The 19,779-nt window shown below is 40.7% G+C and overlaps 1 protein-coding gene across 2 annotated transcripts in view; it reads left to right on the forward strand.

The window, feature by feature from the left end:
* Positions 1-437: 437 nt before the first annotated feature.
* The window catches only part of ZEB1 (zinc finger E-box binding homeobox 1), a 100,746-nt gene continuing 81,404 nt past the window's right edge, over positions 438-19,779 (forward strand). The window contains exon 1 of one of the 2 annotated variants that reach the window (XM_061587902.1): positions 438-532. In XM_061587902.1, coding sequence (XP_061443886.1) covers positions 475-532 — 58 coding nt within the window. In that variant the 5' untranslated portion in view covers positions 438-474. Of the gene's footprint in view, positions 533-2,691; positions 2,962-19,779 lie in introns of those variants that run through there. The other variant, XM_061587903.1, reaches the window with a different exon arrangement.

Genomic DNA, 19,779 nt, shown 5'->3' on the forward strand with positions numbered 1-19,779 from the left:
GCTCATACAGCTTCAGGCGCCTGAAGGCACCGCTCTCTCTGTCGCCTGGCCCTCCCACTAGACACCTCCCCCGCATAAAGAGGCACTTCTCTCTATCTCCCCCCAGCTTTCCGATTCATTTCCCCCGCGCTCTCTCTCTCTGTATCCCCCTCCCCATCCCGTGCGCTACATAGTACCTGCGAGCTACAAGCAGGGAGAAACTTTTCCCTCCTGCCGGTTCAAACGTGCTGCCGTAAAGCGGCCGTCACCCCTGGCAACAAGGTTCCGGCGGCCGAGCACTAGGTGTAGGAAGGTGATGTAAAAAAGTAAAAAAAAGAAAAGAAAAGAAAAAAGACACACGCACACATACACACCAAACCACCCAGTGTCGTAAACCAGGTCCGGGCGGGGGTTGGGGGGGGAGAGCAGCGAGGGGGAGGGGGGAAGGGAGGGGGGAGGAGGTGACTGGAGCATTTAGACACAAGCGAGAGGATCATGGCGGATGGCCCCAGGTGTAAGCGCAGGAAGCAGGCGAACCCGAGGCGCAATAACGGTCAGTCAGCTCCGCCGGGCAGCGGCCCGCGCGGCACTAGAGCGGCTCGGAGGAACCGGGCCGGGGGTCGGGCTGAGCTCTTGAGGAGGGGGAGAAGGGGGGAAAGAGAGCGAGGCGAGAAGTAGAAAGTAATTTCCCGGGTGCTCCTCGCTGGGCGCCGGGCTCCCTCTGCACCGTTAGATCCGCTACCTGGTGCCTCCCTCCCTCCCCGCTCACTCTCCCTCCCCGCCTAGCTGCCTCCTTCTCCGCCTAGCGGTGCCTCCTCACTCAGCCTGCTTGCTCAGTGCCACTACCCGTTAGCTCTCGCTCGCCTGCCCGGGGACCGTTACACGCCGCCCGCAGCCCTCTCTCTCTCCCCGTCCCACCCTTCATTTTGCCCCGCTGGCTCGGCGTCGCCGTTCCGTCCCCGCTTCTTTCCCTCCCTCTCTCTCCCTGAGGAGAGCGAAAGGGGTTTCTTCCTCCAGTCACTCCGGTCTTTCTCCGAGGGAAGGCAGAGGAGGCCGCTCCTTCGCCTCTCGGCGACCTTACAACAGCCCCAACTTGGAAACTTATTACCTAAGCCGAGGCGAGTCTCACTGGCCTCCGAGGGCAAGGCTAGCCCCGCGCCCCAAACTTTTTCGGGGGGCTCTTGCGGAGGTTTAGGGATGGAGGGGGGGGTCATTCCCCCCTTCTTTCTCCTCCCCTCACGCTGAGGAAAGTCCCCGAGCGAAGCGCAACGCTTTCTGCTCACTCCCTTCTCATTGCTCTTCTCAACCCCCATAGTTTGTTGTTGTTGGTTTTGGGTGGTGGGTGCGCGGGGGTGACAGTAGGTGCGCGAAGACTCTTAGTTTGAGGAAGTCGTGGGGGGGAGGGAAGAGAGAGAGAACTGCGTGTAACTGCTAAACTACCTGCTTGCTAGACACGCAACAAAACGTCGAGGCAGGATGGCTGTAACGGGGAGTTCGTTTTCTCTGGCGTGTGGCGTGTTTTGGTCCCGACGGGGGAAAAGGGGGGTGGAGGCGAGGGGAAAGCACTGTTGCTTGCTGCAGTGTGTATTGATTTTTTTTACAAGGGAAACGAACCACATGCACACCCCTGAGATCGCCTTGAAAAGGGCCCCCCTCCTTTTCTCTGCCCCTCCTCCCTTCTCTGCTTCCCCCCTCTCTTCTCTCTCTCTCCCCCCCCCCGCTACTTTCGCCTCCGCCTCTTTTAGTGCCTGCAGTGCATGTTGATTTATCTCCGTAGCCATTGAACATATTGTTTCTCCTCCCACACCCCCGCCAACCTCCTGATCTTGGCAGAAGTGTTAGAAGTGGGGTGTGTGTGTGTGTTTCAAATTTCTCCCCTCCTTTATCAATGTGTTGGCGGGGGGGGAAGGCTTTCTTCTGTGTGGGTTGGGGAGGGGACGTGAATCAGCCAAGTTTCTCTTTCTCGCCCTCTTCTTGGATTTCGAGGTACCTGTTTGTATAATAATCATAATAATGGGTGGTAACGGTTTGGCCGCTGCTCTGCTCCCCCCCCCTTGTTCGCTGGCTATGAGCAACTGCTACAGCCTATATAAGGAATGACGCTTACTTTTCAGATTTCAGGGCTGTCTCTTTTTGTGTGCATACGTATTACTTTGAAATGAGTTTGAAAGCTACGTTGAGAAGTGGGGGAATAAATAATCAAAAACTTCTGTCTTTGGATTTCTTCTTATTGCTTCTAGAAAATAACGGGAAAGCTTGATGACTTCTTAGGATGTGAAACGGGAGGTTTTGTAACCTTTCTTGGCAGTTCTTTAGCTTTCGTTTGGCATTTCCTGTATACGGTTATGGATTGGAAGGGTTTTAGTGGTTGGTCCGAGATCATGACGTTTTGCTCGGGTTTTTAATATTGCCGAGAAGAATTATGGTTTCTCTGGGTGAGAGGGCGCTATGACTTCTGATACTTAACGTGTGGAGCACTCACATAAACATTGGCCTTCTAATCGACTAACAAGTTGATCTGACAGTTCTGAACTAGTAGTTCCCTGCTCTGTGTTGGGTGGGTTTATTTATAGCAAGTCAGGATGTATACGGGATAGTGGAATGCTAATTTCCTGATTTAGAGCACGCATTTGTGTGGTCTGTTTAATGTTGAGGCAATATTAAAGGTAAGTTTGGAAAGTACTCCTCTCTCCTTACCTTATTTAAAATGTTAATGATAGAGAAAGGGGGCTTTTCTTGTTGCTGACGACATGGGTATGACATGGGAGTCTGAACCACCCAGTCTCTGAGCAGGAGCTGTAAACATGTTTACCTGAGCACGGAAGAAAATGGATTTTCTCTTAGAGATACTCTTAATTGGAATATTATACTTGTAAAGCGTATCAACAGATGCCTTGAGAGAGTGCCTGAAAATCTTGCTTTTGAAATCAACCCGGGGGGAAAAGGAATTCTGACGGCTGCAGCAAATGGCAACTTGTGCAGGTAGAAAAAAAAATGGTGTGTGAGGTTTCTCTAGCATGCATGCCAGCCCTCTCCTGTCTGCTGCTTTCATTCTCAAGGGAGAGATTTATTTACCATGCTTGCTGTCAGTGTTTTTCCTTTGTGCTTAATATTAGAAAAACAGATTTGAGGCTGTTTAGCACAAACCGTTTTGTCTGCATCATGCATGACTCGTAGAAAACAAAAGGTGCGTGGGATACAATGCTGTTCCAGGTATCTTTCCATTTTTCATGATTTCGGCTGAAATCATTGCACCAGTGTTTTGGGAGGAAAGCCTTTGATTTATTATCCGGTGATTTCTGATTATAATATAATCTTTTTAACACATAAAGAATAAGTTGAGCTGCTCTGCATTAACCATCGCTGGGTAGGCAAGATAATAGATGCTGGATAATAGAGATTTCTCAGCAGTAGGTTCCTGTTTGACTTGCAAATGTTTACTGATCAGAATTGCTAGGGAAAGTTAACCCTTAAATCTTTGCCACAAATGGGCAATTGAAATTATTTCTCTACCAAATCTCTTTCATAAAGATGCTGTTGATCTCTTAGTTTTCAAAGATAGATACCTTGTCTACTTGTTAGTCGTGTGTAATATTTTTCCTGTCTCTAGTCTTAAGGAGGCCACACTATGGTAAACTGACTTCCAGTGGGGTGGTTTTTACTTAGTTGTAACACCAAATTAAGTACTGCACCTGTCTTAATGGAGTAGTATACTCTTTTTAAAATTCTACTTTTTTTAAAAAAAAAAGACTCAGTGTTTCTTCCAGTGCCTTGGCCTCTTATTAAAGTGAAAATGGTTCAGACCACCTTTTTCCTTCTCCCCCTTCTTTAATAGTATAAAGGTGTATTATCTTTGTGTGACAACTTAGGTATATGTGACATACGTGCCATTTTTAATACCTATATGTAACTGCTGCGCTGTTCTCTCTATTGACAATTTCAGTATTTGACTTCTGAGATGTGGACTTAAACATTGAATATTTGAAGTTAGAAATGTGAACTTGAGTCAGACAAATTGCTCAACCTGAAAAGCTTTTTATCCACTGGAAGATATCATGCCTAGTTTAGGCAAAATACTGAAATAGCATCCAAGCTAATGTACATAAATCTATTAATTTCATATAAAAGCGTCTTGAACTACTTTGTTTTCTACTGGTGTTCAGCTGCACAGCTTTGCCTCTGCTGCTCTCTGTTGTACTCTTGAAGTTTGCAAATAAAGAGACCTATTCAAATCACTTCATTCAACTAAATGGTTAGTGGTTATTTTACTTACATTGTACAGCTTAATTTGGACTGATTATTGTCATTGTTTTATTTAAGATACTTATTTCTCCACTTTCTACCACTTAGATCTTCAAGGGTGACTTATGTACACGATTGAATAAAGTTGTTTACAGTCTCGTTTGGGGTGGGCTAACACATGCATATCCTCTGTCCCAGAAAAAAAGAAACAGCCTGATACCTACTAAGGGTCTGGCTATCTTGGCCTTGCTGGTAAGGCAAAGAGCAACCTATTTCAAGATGAACCTACTTCCCCAACCAAATCTGGGAGCAGAGAAGGTAACCACAGAGTTCTTCACACAGACAGTTAACTAATGGCAGTAACAAGTATGTCTGAATATATACCTATTACTTGTAATGTCCGTAATACTTTGCCACAGTGCCAAGTTTCTAATATAATACAGTTCTTCTGGAAATTTCACAATACTTCATTTGCATTCTCTTATCTCTAACATCCCTTTATGCATTTATCCCCATTCTGCAAAATTGATTAGGGCTGAAAGCAATAGATATTTAGTTTAGGAAAAAAGTGAATAATGTGTACGTGTGTGGGTGGAACATGATAGAAGTGTATAAAAGTATGCCTAGTATGGAGAAATACATTTTTCTCCCTTTTTTCTGGGATCAGAAAAAACACGTAGTTAATTAATAGACTCTACCACAAGTTGTAGTGATGGCCACCAACTTAGATGGTCTTAAAAGGGAAATAGACAAACCCATGAATGATAAGGCTATCAATGGCTACACATTATGATGGCTGTGTACTACCTCCCACTGAGTACCAGGGGCTGAAGAGGGCTATTGCTCTGTTGTGTTTCTTGTAGGCTTCCCATAGCCATATGGTTTCCACTGTGAGAAACAGGATGATGAACTAGATAGGCCTCTGATATGATCCAATAGGCTTGCTCTTGTGTTCTAAGGCTACCTAGTGAATTAATGGCTGAGGTGAGATTTGGCCTTCCTGACATTCTTAACTGCTATACTATATTAGCCCTTGCAGTGACTTTGGGTTTTTTCCCCGGGGTGCTCAGAGAACATCAGTAGTAAAACTATTGTCATAGGCTTTCATGTGCTCCCATATAGTTTGGCTACATTGAGATATAACCTTAAACCATCACTTAGCATTATGAGACTGACCCTCAGGCTTGCATGCTTCCCTTCTCCCCTCTCCTCTGAGGTGGTCATGAGGAGATCAGAGTCTTCCATTTTGCAGTTTAGTGTGTTGTCCAAGCCATACCCTGTGATTTATCTTAATTATGGTTAATCGAAACAAGCCAATTTCAAGCCATATGTTATAAAGCTGTCTTGTTTCAACCAACAATAGATTAACCAGTTTGTCCAGGTTCATGACATGACAAGATAGCTTCTGAACTTGCATCTGTAGTGCAGTGGTGACAATGTGAGCCCAAGTACAGCTCAACAGCAAAATGCTAATCTGTGGTTTAATGCAGGGCCTTATGACCTGTGACCTTCCAGATGCTGTTGGCCTCCAGTTCCCATCAGGAAATCTAAATACCCATTTTGCTGAAGAAAAACTGGAAATGCTCAGAACCTCACCTCACTGCAACAGGCAAAAAAAAGACTGTTGATATTTTTTAAGGTCAGATAACACCCTTAAACAAATAAAAAGGCAGACAACACTTCCCCCAAACAGGCAAACCCCAAACAACTCAATAAAAAAAATTAGGAGGGACAGGGGGCTTGGCAGGCATCAAGGGGGTGTCTGAGGGTGCCATGGAGCCCACAGGTGGTGTGTTGAGGGTCTGAGTTGTATATGTTAAAAGGTTTTATGCCATATTTTATCATTGGTCTTGGGCAAATCACAGCCTTGATTTTTCAAGGTAATAAGTACTTAAGTATCTAAGTAAGTAAATAATCATTTAATAAGTAATTAAATACACTACTTTAAGTGTGTAGTGCAAATTCTATATTTACTAAAGTAAATTCTATATTTACTAAAGTATTATTAATGTTATCTTTCTGTAGCTAGTAACATAAATGAGATAACAAATAAGAATATATTAATAACCTAGCCCATGGCACTTTGATTTGCAAACAAAACTGTAACTCCCCCGTACAGAGCAACTAAAACCTCAACAGCAATAAATATACCAAATCACAGTCAAATTTTCAGGCACCATTCAGGTCAAGTGCTTGCTGATGTCTTGACCTGATGCCTAAAGACAGACAGTGTGCCAAGGAACTCTGTCAAGGCAGCAGATTTCAAAGTTGTGATGCCCTACTGAAAAGGCCCTCCTTTGTATCATCATCTGTTGTGCTGCCAGTGGAGCAGAGCCTCATCCAAGGAGCTCAATGTATGAGTGAGCTCATATGGGCAAATGCATCCTTCAGATACCCTGGTCCCAAAGCACTAGGGCTTGAAGGAGAAAACATACCTAATTTAATATCAGGTAAGTGTGCATAATTGCAGACTTATTGTCTGCTGATATTGAACAGTTCAGTATTAGTATAAGATAACTTCGAGGGAAGAAATTGATCACCTGATCAGAGGTCTGAACTTGACAGATAGCTTTACCCCCATCTTTGCATCCATTTCATCACTCCATCCACCATATAGCCCTTGAGCTGCAGGTTCTGCACTTCTGTTCTAGCTATAAAAGTTCCTATAGTTATCCTTTGAATCTTAAATTCCTATTCCCTAAGGTTTCAGCTGTGTCACCAACAGGTGGCTCCTCTAGATAATGCTTGTTTAAAACACCACCTCTCTCTACAGAATGTGCAAATATTTAAATTACACAGTGTCATACATACAACCTTGGTGTATACTCATAAGTCTAGTAAACAACTCCACTATTTAGTAGATACCTAATTTTATATGCAGTCAACTGTAGAAGTACTCATAATAAATATGTTAAGCAAATAATTGCTAATTGGGAGATGTTAGTGCTGCTTGGCATACAAAGATTTTCTTGTCCTTCCTTTTTCATTAAAGTCGTGGAAAACACGATAGTTGCAGTAACTTGAAAGTCCCAAGCATAGTATAAGATGTCTGCATAGCAAGCTTGAAATTTAGCTCATGATCATGAGTAAACATTGCATTTTGTAGTTAAGGCTTTAGTTTTAAGTTGCTTATTTGTACATTGTGTATAATATAATAGCTTTAAGGAATGCCACTACTTCCATGGGAATCCAGAGGAAATCCTGTTTATGCCAGTCGAGAGTTCTTGGAAGTAACTTGGGAGAAGGGTAGGATACTAACACAGCTTTTAGTCTCAAAATATCCATTCTGATAACATAATAGAAAGAAAAGTGTTTAAGGCAATATTCTGGACAGCAGTAAAACACTGCAAGTATCAAATGAGTTTGATATCAGTTTTTTAAACAACACTCTTTTGCAAAGTAGTACAAGAAGTGGTAAATGGGATAAAGAGTCCAAACAAGAAGATATGCTTTGACTGCACTGTTTTGGTAGGCTATTATGTTGACCACAGTGTCATGTGACACAATCATGATGTTTGTTTTATTATTTTACATGTTTATAAACCAGTTCGCTGCCACAAGCTTTTAAAGTAGTGTACAGCAAGTTAAACTGTGAAAAAATATAAAATATAATGTTGATAGAGCAGCTCTTGCTTTCTGTCATCTTCAGGCATCCAGTTTCTCCTATCTGAGGCAGGTGAAAGTGCACCTGTCGAAATTCTAATTCTGTACAATATGTTAGGGCACAGGAACTCTTTATGGTAACCTGATTAGAAGGAGCCCAATAAGGAAAACCTGATCATGTCAGTCAACTAGAGCAGACACCCTTCTTTGCTGCCCTGTGCCACCATGAATCATATCTAAGAAGCTGCCTTCTCATGTTGATATTTTTTAAGGTCACATAACTAGAATTATCCAATATTTAGCAGCCAGCTATATATAGTATGAAGACATGCAAATTAATAAGGATTTTTCATGAAAGTTTTTGTTCCACATTTCTGGCATTTCCATGTTTTTATAAACATGGACATAATCTGTGTGAGACAGAACTCTTTAACATTTTGAAGTGAATGTTCTTGCCTCTAGCTCTTCAAATTACTTTCTTGTATTTAAGGTAATAGTTTTCAGACACATTAATACAATTGTATGTCTCACTAGTATTTGTATAGCTCGTAGTCCAATGCCCGTGTTTTGGTTTACCACATTCCATTAGCATTGTAAAAAGGGCCAGGAGTATATGGATGTCTTTATTTTTCCCCTCCATTTATTTCCTTATTATTTACCCATATGCACAGTAAGTGGCACAATTGAAAAGTGAAATATGGCAGTTGGTTCAGACATATGCAGTGGTTTGCTCTTTAAAATGGTGCTAGTGCGCAGTTCCTAACCTTGTTTTTTGATAGTAAGATTTTACCTTCCCATTCCTTTTTAAGCTTTCAAACTGCTGTTCAGGGTATTTCCAAGATATTTTGGGATAGTTATGTATAGAAATCACCTGCTTAATGGGCGTGGGTGGGGAAGGAGAACTGTAAAAGATGTCCAAGAAATGGAAACTCTGTCTGCACCTTGGCCTTAATAACTCATCTGCATCAAGTTCTGCCAAAAGCAGGTGGGGTGACCTATGGAGTCTGTTACCTTACTAATTTTAAGCCGAGGATTGCTGAAGAGACTGCAGTTGGCTTCCCTGAAATCTACCCTGAGGGAAACAAGGCCTCCTCGCTGTTTAAAAGGGAAACCATTCTATCTGAGCTTGCTGAAGTGTAATGTTGAGTTAACATAAGGGTAATGCATGTATTTTTGTAAGTTGCTTTGAGAACTTGTGTAGTTAATAACCAACTACTATGTTAAACTTATATTTGTCCATGAGACAGGTACATCTCCTACCCCGTTTGATAGCCCTCTCCCCATAAATTGCTTGTGCATGTCTGTATTTGAGGGACAGGGAGTTCAGTTTTTAAATGCCTATATTGTTTGCTTTTGCCCATTGTGGCAGAACAAATTGAATATTGGTGTTTCTGGTAATTGAATTGGGCAGAGGTACATGGTGCCTGTTCTTTCCCAGGGAGGAAAGTGGTAGAGACAAAAGGTCTTGTATATTTAGGAAGAAAGTGAACAGCCTGGATGGTCTTTCTGGGTAGGTGATCTGAATTTATTGTCCTTCCTCTCTACCCTTTCACCTTCCCATTCTTTTTTAGCTTTCAAACTGCTGTTCAGTGTATTTCCAAGGAAGTTTGTGTATGTAAGAAGGAAAGGAACTGCATAGACCTCACAGGCAGGACTGCTGAACACACAAAATAATAAAAAATGAATGGGGAATTTTATACACTTTTCAACAGCACTATAAGCATTCTATGAACAGGTTTGACAGAAACTCATTTGGAGCAATTTTTCTTAAGACTGCTATGCTGTCTGCAGAACAGCTGCTGCTTGTTGGGCTCATGCTTAGCTGTGGATGGTAACTAAGGAAGAGTGCTTCTGGTTGCCTGGATTTAAGACTACACAAAACAAAGAATTATCAGAACTAAAGTTAACATTTTTTTAAAGAAAAAAAACTTTCTAATCTCAAGCTGTCTGCAGTGTAATGCTGCTAGGAGGAGGAACTTTGGTTGGAGATATTTCATTTATGCTGAATCACTTTTGTTTTTGCTTTTTGAAAGTAGCCCATAGCATCGCCTTTTACACTTGCTTATTCATATTTACAATTTTGTTTCAAAAGTCAAAAAAGAAAATCCCGGGTGGCTAAAACAAGCACTATAAAGTACAATAGGCCTAACTTGCCAGAGGAAGGGCCTAGCTGCTGTTCTCCCTCTCCTGCTAGCTGCAGGTTGGCTGGTTGCAAACAGCCTGTGTGTGAGTGGCAGTTGGTCCCAGTAGACCAATAGAAATATTATACAATGAGAGCTGTTGTGTCATCTTCAGGTTTATTGGAAGACTGTTCAGCCTGTGTATGAGAGACATACGGAATTGTCTCTGTTCTTCTAGAATGGAGAAGCAATGTCACCTGGGATCACTATTTACATTTACTGAAACTTGAGTTTGAGATTGGGGGGAGTGAAAATAGACGACTCCTATGACCTTATTGGAGCAGGTAGGAAAACTATTTAAATGTCCTGTATACATCTGTCCTGAGTACAGTATTTGGTGTAAAACTCGATGAAGAGTTATGTTCAGTATCCAGGGGTCGCCAACCTTTTTGGGCCAGTGGGCACACTAGGAATTTTGAGAAAGTATTATCAGTGTCAGATACAAAATAGCTGCTGTGTGGGAGAGGCATAACACTCTTCTTCAGAATGGAAGTGTTGGTAAGTGTCCAGGCCTGGCATCCAATAAAATGTGGGCATGTTTACTCGTGGCTGAGTAAGATTGTCTTCCAAGATAAGGTCTTTAATAGTGGGTCCGTAAGTGACTGTGGAGGCCAATTCTGGATCCACACAGCCTCCCACAGTGAGGACATAGGTTTCCAGATGGAAGATGGTCGCAATGAGGATTTGTTTGATGTGCCTTCTGCTTAGCTCGTTTGTCCCATTTGCCCTGTATTCGTGCTTCTTCAAAGTCCACAGCACCTTTGATAATAGCCGATCTCCATTTGGGACGTTCATGGACCAAGACCTCCCAGTTCTCAATGCTCATGTTACATTTTTTAGATTCGCTTTCAGAACATCTTTAAGCCTCATTTGCTATCCACCGATATTCCATTTTCCATCCTTAAGTTGTGAGTAAATTAGCTGCTTTGGAAGACGGTAACCGGATCAGGCATTCGAACAATATGGCTGGTCCAGCGAAGTTGATGTTGAAGGATCATTGTTTCAACACTGGTAGTCTTTGCTTCTTCCAAAATACTAACATTAGTCCGTCTGTCTTCCCAAGTAATTTGCAGAATTTTCTGGAGGCAGCGTTGGTGGAATCTTTCAAGAAGTTGGGAGTGGCATTTATAAATGGTCCATGTTTCACAGGCATACAGTAAGGTCGGTAGTACAATGGCTTTTAAAATAAGCACTTTGGTCTCCCTGCAAATATCCTGATCCTGGAACACTCTATGCCAAGTCAAGTGCAAACACAAATTTAACAGGAATAGCTAACAGTATCATATCAATTATGAATATTTACTGAGACTTTTTGCAGGCAGCATAAGAGGTACTGGCTGGTGCATTAGTGCCCACAGATGCCATGTTGGCAGTCCACAGTCAAGACAGTTCAAAATATATGAAAATTTGCTGTAAACCAAAATGGGGGGGGGTAACAGTTTTGTCTCCAGCAAACTACTTCTCTCTTTTAAGTAACATTTTGCATTTCTTTATGGAAAGGTGCAAAACCTATTTGTAAAGAGGTTGACATTCCTCACCTGATCTACTCACTTAGTAGTTGGGTAGCACACTGCATTACTTCCAGTGGGATGTGCCTTCAGATGCTCATCTCCATTCTTCCCCAACTATCCATGTGTAGTCATACATACCTAGAACCAAACTAGGGTGAAAGTCTGGCAGTCCTCCTGACAGGCAATAAAATAGCTAACAAGACAAGGTGTCTTGTCCTGTTGCCTGTACAATGGGAAAATCTCCTTTTTCTATCAGAAATTCACGACATAGCTAAATCTGGCTATGATGTAATTGAAAATTATGAAAATGGTGCCATAGCAGCATATCAGGTCTGTGAAGTAGGGATGGGCAAGAAATTTGACTAGTTCACATTCAAAGCTGAATTTATCAAATTCACACTCTCTGAAATAATATGAGAACTGAAACACAGCCATCTTTCTAAATTTGCACTTATCCAAATTTTGCAATGTAACTCACCAACACCAGTGGTCTATAAAAATGCATATATTAAAGGAAAATATGTATACTGGTGAAGATGAAATACAAAAATGCATTATAAGAACTTGCTTGCAAAAATGTACGTCAGTTAAAACTGCATAGAAAAAATGTATTAGGAGAAATTCACACTAAAAAACTGAAGAATTTTCATGAGGATTTTTTAAAAGTTGGCAGTTTGCTGCAGATATGTAGAGAATATCCAATTGAAGAATAGAAAAATGAGAAACTGAGAGAACTGAAACTGACACATCATGCCATCCCGACTGTGAAGTAGTGCAAAGAAATCAGTTAGGATTTCCCCCAAAACGCTTTTTGCACACCTTGACTACCTTCTCACAACAGGTTTTCCCAGCTGCATGAGTCTCTGCCTACTCATCCTCTTGAGCTCTGAATTGGACTGTAGTCTGTTTTGTGAATTGAACAAATTCTGTTTCTTTCAATTCTTGTTTTTACTATTAAAAATAACCCTTGGGTTTGCTTCAATCATGCTTGAGAGTTAGTTTTTATTAAGTTTGACTTCTGTGCATAGTTTAAGATAGTTATTTCCAGCATGGCCCACTAAGATGTATCACTTCCTCTTTCTAGAGCATTAGCAGTTATATCTTTAGAAGCAAGAATCTCTGGCATTTTTTGTAAATTTAGCAATAGCAGGGCTGAGCTGTGTGATGCTATTTTACTGGATCGTAACTAGTTTCTTATGGAAAAAAGTTTTAACTGATTAAAAGATATTGTCATTTTCCATATTAAGCTATTTTACAGAACTCATAAATGGAGGCAATTCTAAATGTTCTTCTAGCATAAGACCAATGCAGAGTTTTAGTTGATACTGCAGTTTTTATATTTTATATTTCAAAATATTTAACATAGTATCTTGCAAAAAAATACAAACAAATGTGCCTAATTGCAAAGAAAAAACCCACAATCATCATGATTTATGTTTGATTACTTTTTTGTGTTGCTGCTATTGTAACATTTTTCTCATATACGTCTATATTTCCAGTATGGCCTTCTTGACATTTCTGTATTGATTTTTTACTGTTCAAATATTCAATAAATGTAAATATTTATATCCCTAAATGTTTTTGCATTGTACTGTAGCTTCTCACTTTTCATTGTTTGTTATAATGTTGTATTTGTTTTGTAAATTACTTAGACTGCCTTAAGTATTAACCAGTTATCATACATAAAATAATAAATTTGTATCAACATTCCAGTAAGTGTTGTGCCATGCTACAATTTCTTGTATGTCTTATACACTAATGTTCTGTGCCAAATTGATTGTACCCACATATGGATGGTAACTCTTGGATTTTCCATTAATTAGCAGTCAATATTCTAGATGCAGTTAATTCCAATTTTTTATTTGTTTACAATTTATCATTTCATTTTCCCCAGCGATATAACTCCATTGTCCAGTTTTAATTTGTGTCCTGTAATTTCACTAATCTTTCTTTATAACTTAGTCTAGAATATTAATTTCTTTGTAGTCCCACCAAAAGTGCTTAATCTGTCTTGTCTGATGCATATCGCCAGGATAATGCAGTAGGAAATTTATTTTAAAAACTTGTATTCTGTAAGGAGTGAGATACCATGTGTGTTTTATAGCACACATGAAAGTGTGTTTTCTCTTGCTGCAGCATCACATGGAATATTGGACTATTTTTACATATAATACACCAGTCATAATTGGTTATTACAGTTGTAAACATTTTTCCCACCTGTTTCTAATACTAACTTTTGTTTCTTGAACTTCCAATAAAAAAATAAAATTTTAATACCCCAAATTCACAGAAAGGGACGTTATTTGATGATAATTCAAATTTGTAGGTGATCTTTAAACGATAGTTTGAAGGCTTTATTAATACTTGGATGTTGGCATTTCATGCAGGCTGGTGTCAACTTAAAATCTTGGCATAAAATACGTAGTAAGTTTTGATTGCCAAATCAAGATTTTGTCAAAATATGTAGCGTACAGAGAATTGACAGACCCATATCAAACTTTAGTTGGCAGCTGAAAAACTAACAACCTTTGACACAGGAGAGCAAGCAAATGCCCTATGTATGACTCCACTTTCACCACATTCTCTGAGCCTGAAAGCTTGTGAAATCAGATGTGTATTTAAATCTTTTCACTTAGTGTGCCTAGGAGGAAAAGAACAAAGCTTAGGGTCAGTTTGTAATAATTCCACATTTATCATTTGCTATTGTAGTGGCTTGTGAGGGATGAAGTAATTGTTCTTTAACAGTTTAAAAATACAAGCCAAAACATACGTAGGCTACTGGTCTTCTGCTATGCTTTGTTCACAGGACATCAGCTAGCTTTAAATGCTACATTACATGCATGATTGATTGGGCAGCTAGTTGATGTGTTCAGCTGTTTATTCTGCATGCTCATTGCGTTTATAGTGCCATCAATTGGGGAAAATGTCTGAAATAAAATTGTTTTTCAGGATTCAGTTTTGGAGAAAGAGTTATGCTGTCTTCATCTTAAAGCTTGACAAAAACCGGAACTTGATTATTTACTTTTATGCCCTCTACTTTCATGTCCTTAACACTTGTTGATACTGTGTAATAAAGGTGGGTGGCTTGTATTGAACTTGCGTGTTCTGTATCTGTATATGAAATACTGTGCAAAAAGGGCTGAGGGATTAGAAGAACTACACAACAAAGGCTTAGTTATGCTTTTACTGTCTCTGTTAAGTAAAACACTGGTTGGGGTGGGGGGAGCGCTATACAGTATACAAAGACATTCTTTGCTCAACCTGAAAATGGTTACAAATTAGCAGGAACTCAAATAGCTGATCACAACTGGTTCTGTGGAACACAAATTGGATTATAAGCATATATAGGAAACAGCAAAAAGTTAGCAATTCTTTTTATATGCAGGCTTGCATTGGGGAATAGGTGTTGGTTAGAAGTTGCCATACAGAACATGAGATCTGACTCTTAACTGTGACAGGCCTGTAGAACTGTGTATATGCTATAGAAAACAGAAGGCTTTTTTGGTGCTAATTCACACTGGGTCCTGCCAGATAAGCTGTACGCAGAATGGAACATATGAGCAAGCTCATGATCTCCCATATTTAAAGAAAAATTTGTGAACAGTCCTACATATTTTATTTTAAGAGTATACATAGGTATGCAATTATCCCCTCATTTTTTTTTCAGCTGATACATCTCATGTACAATGTTCACACAAGGGAGGTGCAAGAGGTGCATTATAGGCTGGCCAATAGTATCAGATCCACTGTACTTAAGCAAATGTGTCTTAAAAGAATAGTGAAGACTTCTAAAAAATCCTTCTTCGTTGCTGGGTTTGCTAATAAGTATTTCTCATATACTCTTTGCCCATAGCATAGACTTTAAGCAGACAATCATTAGCAAAACAGGAGCAATTTTGCCCTTCACCGTTTCTGTGGTACAAACACCTGTCTAGCATTGGTAGCTTAACATCTGTACAAATGTAGGGGGGAGTGTGGGGTGCCTAGCTCTGATAGTGTGTGTATGAGAAGGAAAGCCAATTTGCTATATTATTCCTAACTGCTGCTGCTTTCCCTCTCTGCTTTACATGAGGACTGATTCTTTACCTGTTGGTCATGGCTGCATTTAGAATACTAGTCTTTAACCTCTTCAAGCTCTGGAACCACATTTAGGCCAAGCATGCATTTGGGGACACATCTCTTAATTTTTTACCGTATATGTGTATGATGGTAGTATTGTTGCAACCCATCTTAGGTCGGACTTTGACCCACACACCAAATGAAGATCAGTTAAATAATTTAGGAGACAAGGTGCTTGACATCTGGGTGACAAGTAATCATCTATACCAGGTAATATTCTGAAGGCAGTGCATTGTAGCTGCAACCATGTGAAAATCCAAGGAGGAGGTGTTTCGGTCATGTCTCCAGGCCACCTTGCACTGATTAGTAGCGTGTCAGAATTGTAGCAACAAATGACGAAAACTTCACTAAACCTGCATTTTGGATTTGAAGATGTTTCTTATGATAGTGACTTTGAATAAATGTTGTGATTCAAATTATGCATGTTGTAGAAAAAGTGGATAGAGAAGTTTTTCACTCTTATAACACTAGAACTCAGGCATATCCAATAAAGCGGAATGTTGGAAGATTCAGGTCATACAAAAAAAGTACTTCACACAGCACATAGTTAAACTATGGAATTTGCTCTCACAAGAAGTAGTGATGCCACCAACGTGGATGGCTTTAAAAGAGGTTTAGACAAATACATGGAGGATGAGGCTGTCAGTGGCTTCTAGCAGCAATTGCTATACTATATTCTGCCTCTCCCGTTGGAGGCAGGATGCCTGTGAATGCCAATTGCTGGGAATCACAAGTAGGGAGAGAGCTGTTGTGCTTAGGTCTTGCCTTTGGGCTTCCCATAAGCATCTGGTTGGCCACTGTCAGAATGGGATGTTAAACTTAATGGGCCATTGACCTGATCCATCTGGCTCTAATGTTCTTATGATTTGGAAATGGAAAAAATTAAAATATATTTTTCTCTTAGGAAAATATGTGTTAAGGCATAAGCTGAAACTTAAAATGTAAACAGTTGTATACATGGTAAGGATAGTATTTCCCTGCATAATTTTTCCGCACAGAGAAAGCTTTGATATCTATCCTGATAAGGTAGTTGGACATGTTAATTTTGCTTTTCATTAGCTTTGTGTAAATTTTCATGAATGCTGGTAAATAAGGAAAATGCAAAAATATGTGGTTGTCATTCTTCAATTCCAAAATGTCTGTGTATTGACTCTCCAACTATTTTTCATGGAGTAAATATGGTTCTGTGCATATAGCAGTAAGGTATTATGAATATTCCACTGGTAGCAAAGGAAGGATGGGTGTTGTTTTGCCTTAGCAATTATACCCCCAAAGGGCATTGTATGAAAGTTGCATAGTTAGTGATAGCAGACTAAATGGGAGGAAATTGCACTATCCATTCAGCATCTGTTCCGTGATGCTCCCACAAACTATTTCAATACGTTGAGAATTTCCTGTAGCTACTTTGAAGCCTTTGGGAGCCAAGTTTGGGAGGAGGGGAGGATAAGTTGACCAGGTACAAAATTCAGTTTTTGAGCTGAATTAAATGTGCCCTACCAAAAACACCAGAACTTTTGCATTAAAAAAGTCAGAGAATACATAGTCCTGGAGGGTTACTTCAAAATTAATTTTCTAAAGCCTTCTTTCCACTTTGTCTCATGGCGTGTATCCACCCTCAATAAATTTTCTAGAAAGAGTGATGTATGCTCTTTTCCTCTACCCCAATGTCTGAATTGCACATAACTAGTTTCTTCAGCCATTCCTAATATCTATATATTAAATCACCTTTTACTGTTGCTTTCCTAAAAATCCTTTTTTGCAGGCTGAAGCAGCACAAACTAGATACCTCCTGTGATTTGCATCAGAACTAAGTTGCCCACATGCCTAAATCTTTGATATTGTGACTTAAAGAAATATTCACCCTTGGGTGTTTGTGTGTGCGTGTGTGTCTTGTGTACATTACTTCTGTTGATTGGCAGCTGTCTGAAGCAGAGTTGGCTGAATTTTAAAGACATATTTTAATGCAAGTTTTATTTTAAATGCCTTACATTATTTGATATGACATTAAAATATGTAGGTGTTCTTGTTTTAAATTAGACTTTATATTACTAGGCACTTAAAAAAAAGAATGCCCTAGTTTATGCACATAAGGCTAAGGCCAACAGCAGCAAGAAAACACAACTTATATTTACTCTTTGGATTTTGTTTGTAGCCTGTAGAAAAAGGATCATATCAACAGAGCCACCTAAGCTGAAGCTTCATTATTACATTAAATTACCAGCTTGCTTGAGTCTTCCGAGTCTCACATGGCAGCTTTCCCTCTGATGGTAAGATAAGACTCTACAATAGTTGTGATAGTCTTGGTCTTGAATGGAATTACTCCTTTGCTCCATCAGTCTTGTAGGAGCTAATGTGGGCTGGAGGGAGGCTCATATTCTCAAACTTGATGTTCCAGCAGAAGGTGCTTATTTCCAAGTTTTTTCATCCCACTTGGAAGATGATTTTTAAGCGAGAGGAAGTGGGGGAACCTGTGGCCCTCCAGATAGTTGGTTTCCAATTCCCATCATTGCTGACCATAGGCCATGCTGGTTGGGGCTGATGGGAGCTGGAGTCCAGCAACATCTGGAGGGCCACAGATTCCCCACTCTGATTTAAGACTTGGCTTGGCTTCTTATGATTCTATTTTGAGCTTATCCATTATAACTTGCTCTGCCAGCTTGCAGTCATCTTCTACTCAGTTTGTTCCAGAAAGTGATAATCTTGAAGTTGAGTGCCTTGAGGGCAGAAACATATGTAGTGGGGTGGAGGCATTAATACCATTGAATAACACAGGGGCTACATTTTTTGGATTAGGTTTAGGTTAATCTGGGACTGCCCACCTGACAAAACCTGACATCATCATGATGTCAGATGATTGACAGGTAGGGAAGAGGAGGAAAATATACTTTTTCCTCCTCCCAAAAAGCATGAACAACAGTACTACTGCAGTCTTGTTCCAGACTAGCTGGAGTCCTCGACAAGAGCTCAAGGATGATACAATTTTTTCTTGGCATCTTTTATTCAATTAAACGTCTATAATGCCCTTCAAAAATAATTCTTGAGGCAGTTTGCAAATGAAAAAAGGTATTTATTTATTTATTGCATTTGTATACCACCCCATAGCCGAGCTCTCTGGGCGGTTGACAACAATTAAACATTAAAAATAAATGTACAAATTTAAATATACAAATTTTAAAAAGCAATTTAAAAACACATGCTAAAATGCCTGGGAGAAGAGGAAAGTCTTGACCCGCACAGAAAAGATAACAGTGTTGGCGCCAGCTCAACAGGGGGATCATTCTAAAATTTGGGGGCCACCACTTAGAAGGCTCTCTCCCTTGTCGCCAGCTTCCCTTGGAGTAGGCACCCAGAGGAGGGCCTTTGATGTTGATTGAGCGTGGGGTACGTGTGGGTTCATGTCGGGAGAGGCTTTCCATCAGGTATTGTGGTCCCAAGCCGTGTAAAGCTTTATAGGTTAAAACCAGCACCTTGAATTGAGTTCGGAATCATACAGGCAGCCAATGCAAGCGGGCCAGAATCGGTTTTATATGTTTGAACCGTCTGGTCCCTGTTACCAATCTGGCCTCTGCATTTTGCACAAGCTGCAGTTTCCAAACCATCTTCAAAGGCAGCCCCAGATAGAGCGCATTGCAGTAATCTAACTTGGAGGTTACCAGAGCATGGACAACTGAAGCCAGGTTATCCCTGTCCAGATAGGGGCATAGCTGGGCCACCAACCTAAGTTGGTAGAAGGCTCTCCGTGTCACCGAGGCTACCTGACCCTCAAGTGACAGAGATAGTTCTAGGATAACCCCCAAGCTACAAACCTACTCCTTCTGGGGGAATGCAATCCCATCCAGGACAGGTTGGACATCCACCATCTGGTCAGAAGAACCACCCACTAGCAGCATCTCAGTCTTGTCTGGATTAAGCCTCAGTTTATTAGCCCTCATCCAATCCATTGTCGCAGCCAGGCACCGGTTCAGCACATTGACAGCCTCACCTGGAGAACCTGAAAAGGAGAAATAGAGCTGCATGTCATCAGCATACTGATGGCAACACACTCCAAAGCTCCGGATAACCACACCCAACAGTTTCATGTAGATGTTGAACTGCATGGGGGACAGAACTGATCCCTGCGGAACCCCATACTGGAGAGTCCAGGG

The sequence above is a fragment of the Rhineura floridana genome, chromosome 10, assembly GCF_030035675.1.
Source record: "Rhineura floridana isolate rRhiFlo1 chromosome 10, rRhiFlo1.hap2, whole genome shotgun sequence".
In the NCBI taxonomy this organism is placed as follows: Eukaryota; Metazoa; Chordata; class Lepidosauria; order Squamata; family Rhineuridae; genus Rhineura; species Rhineura floridana.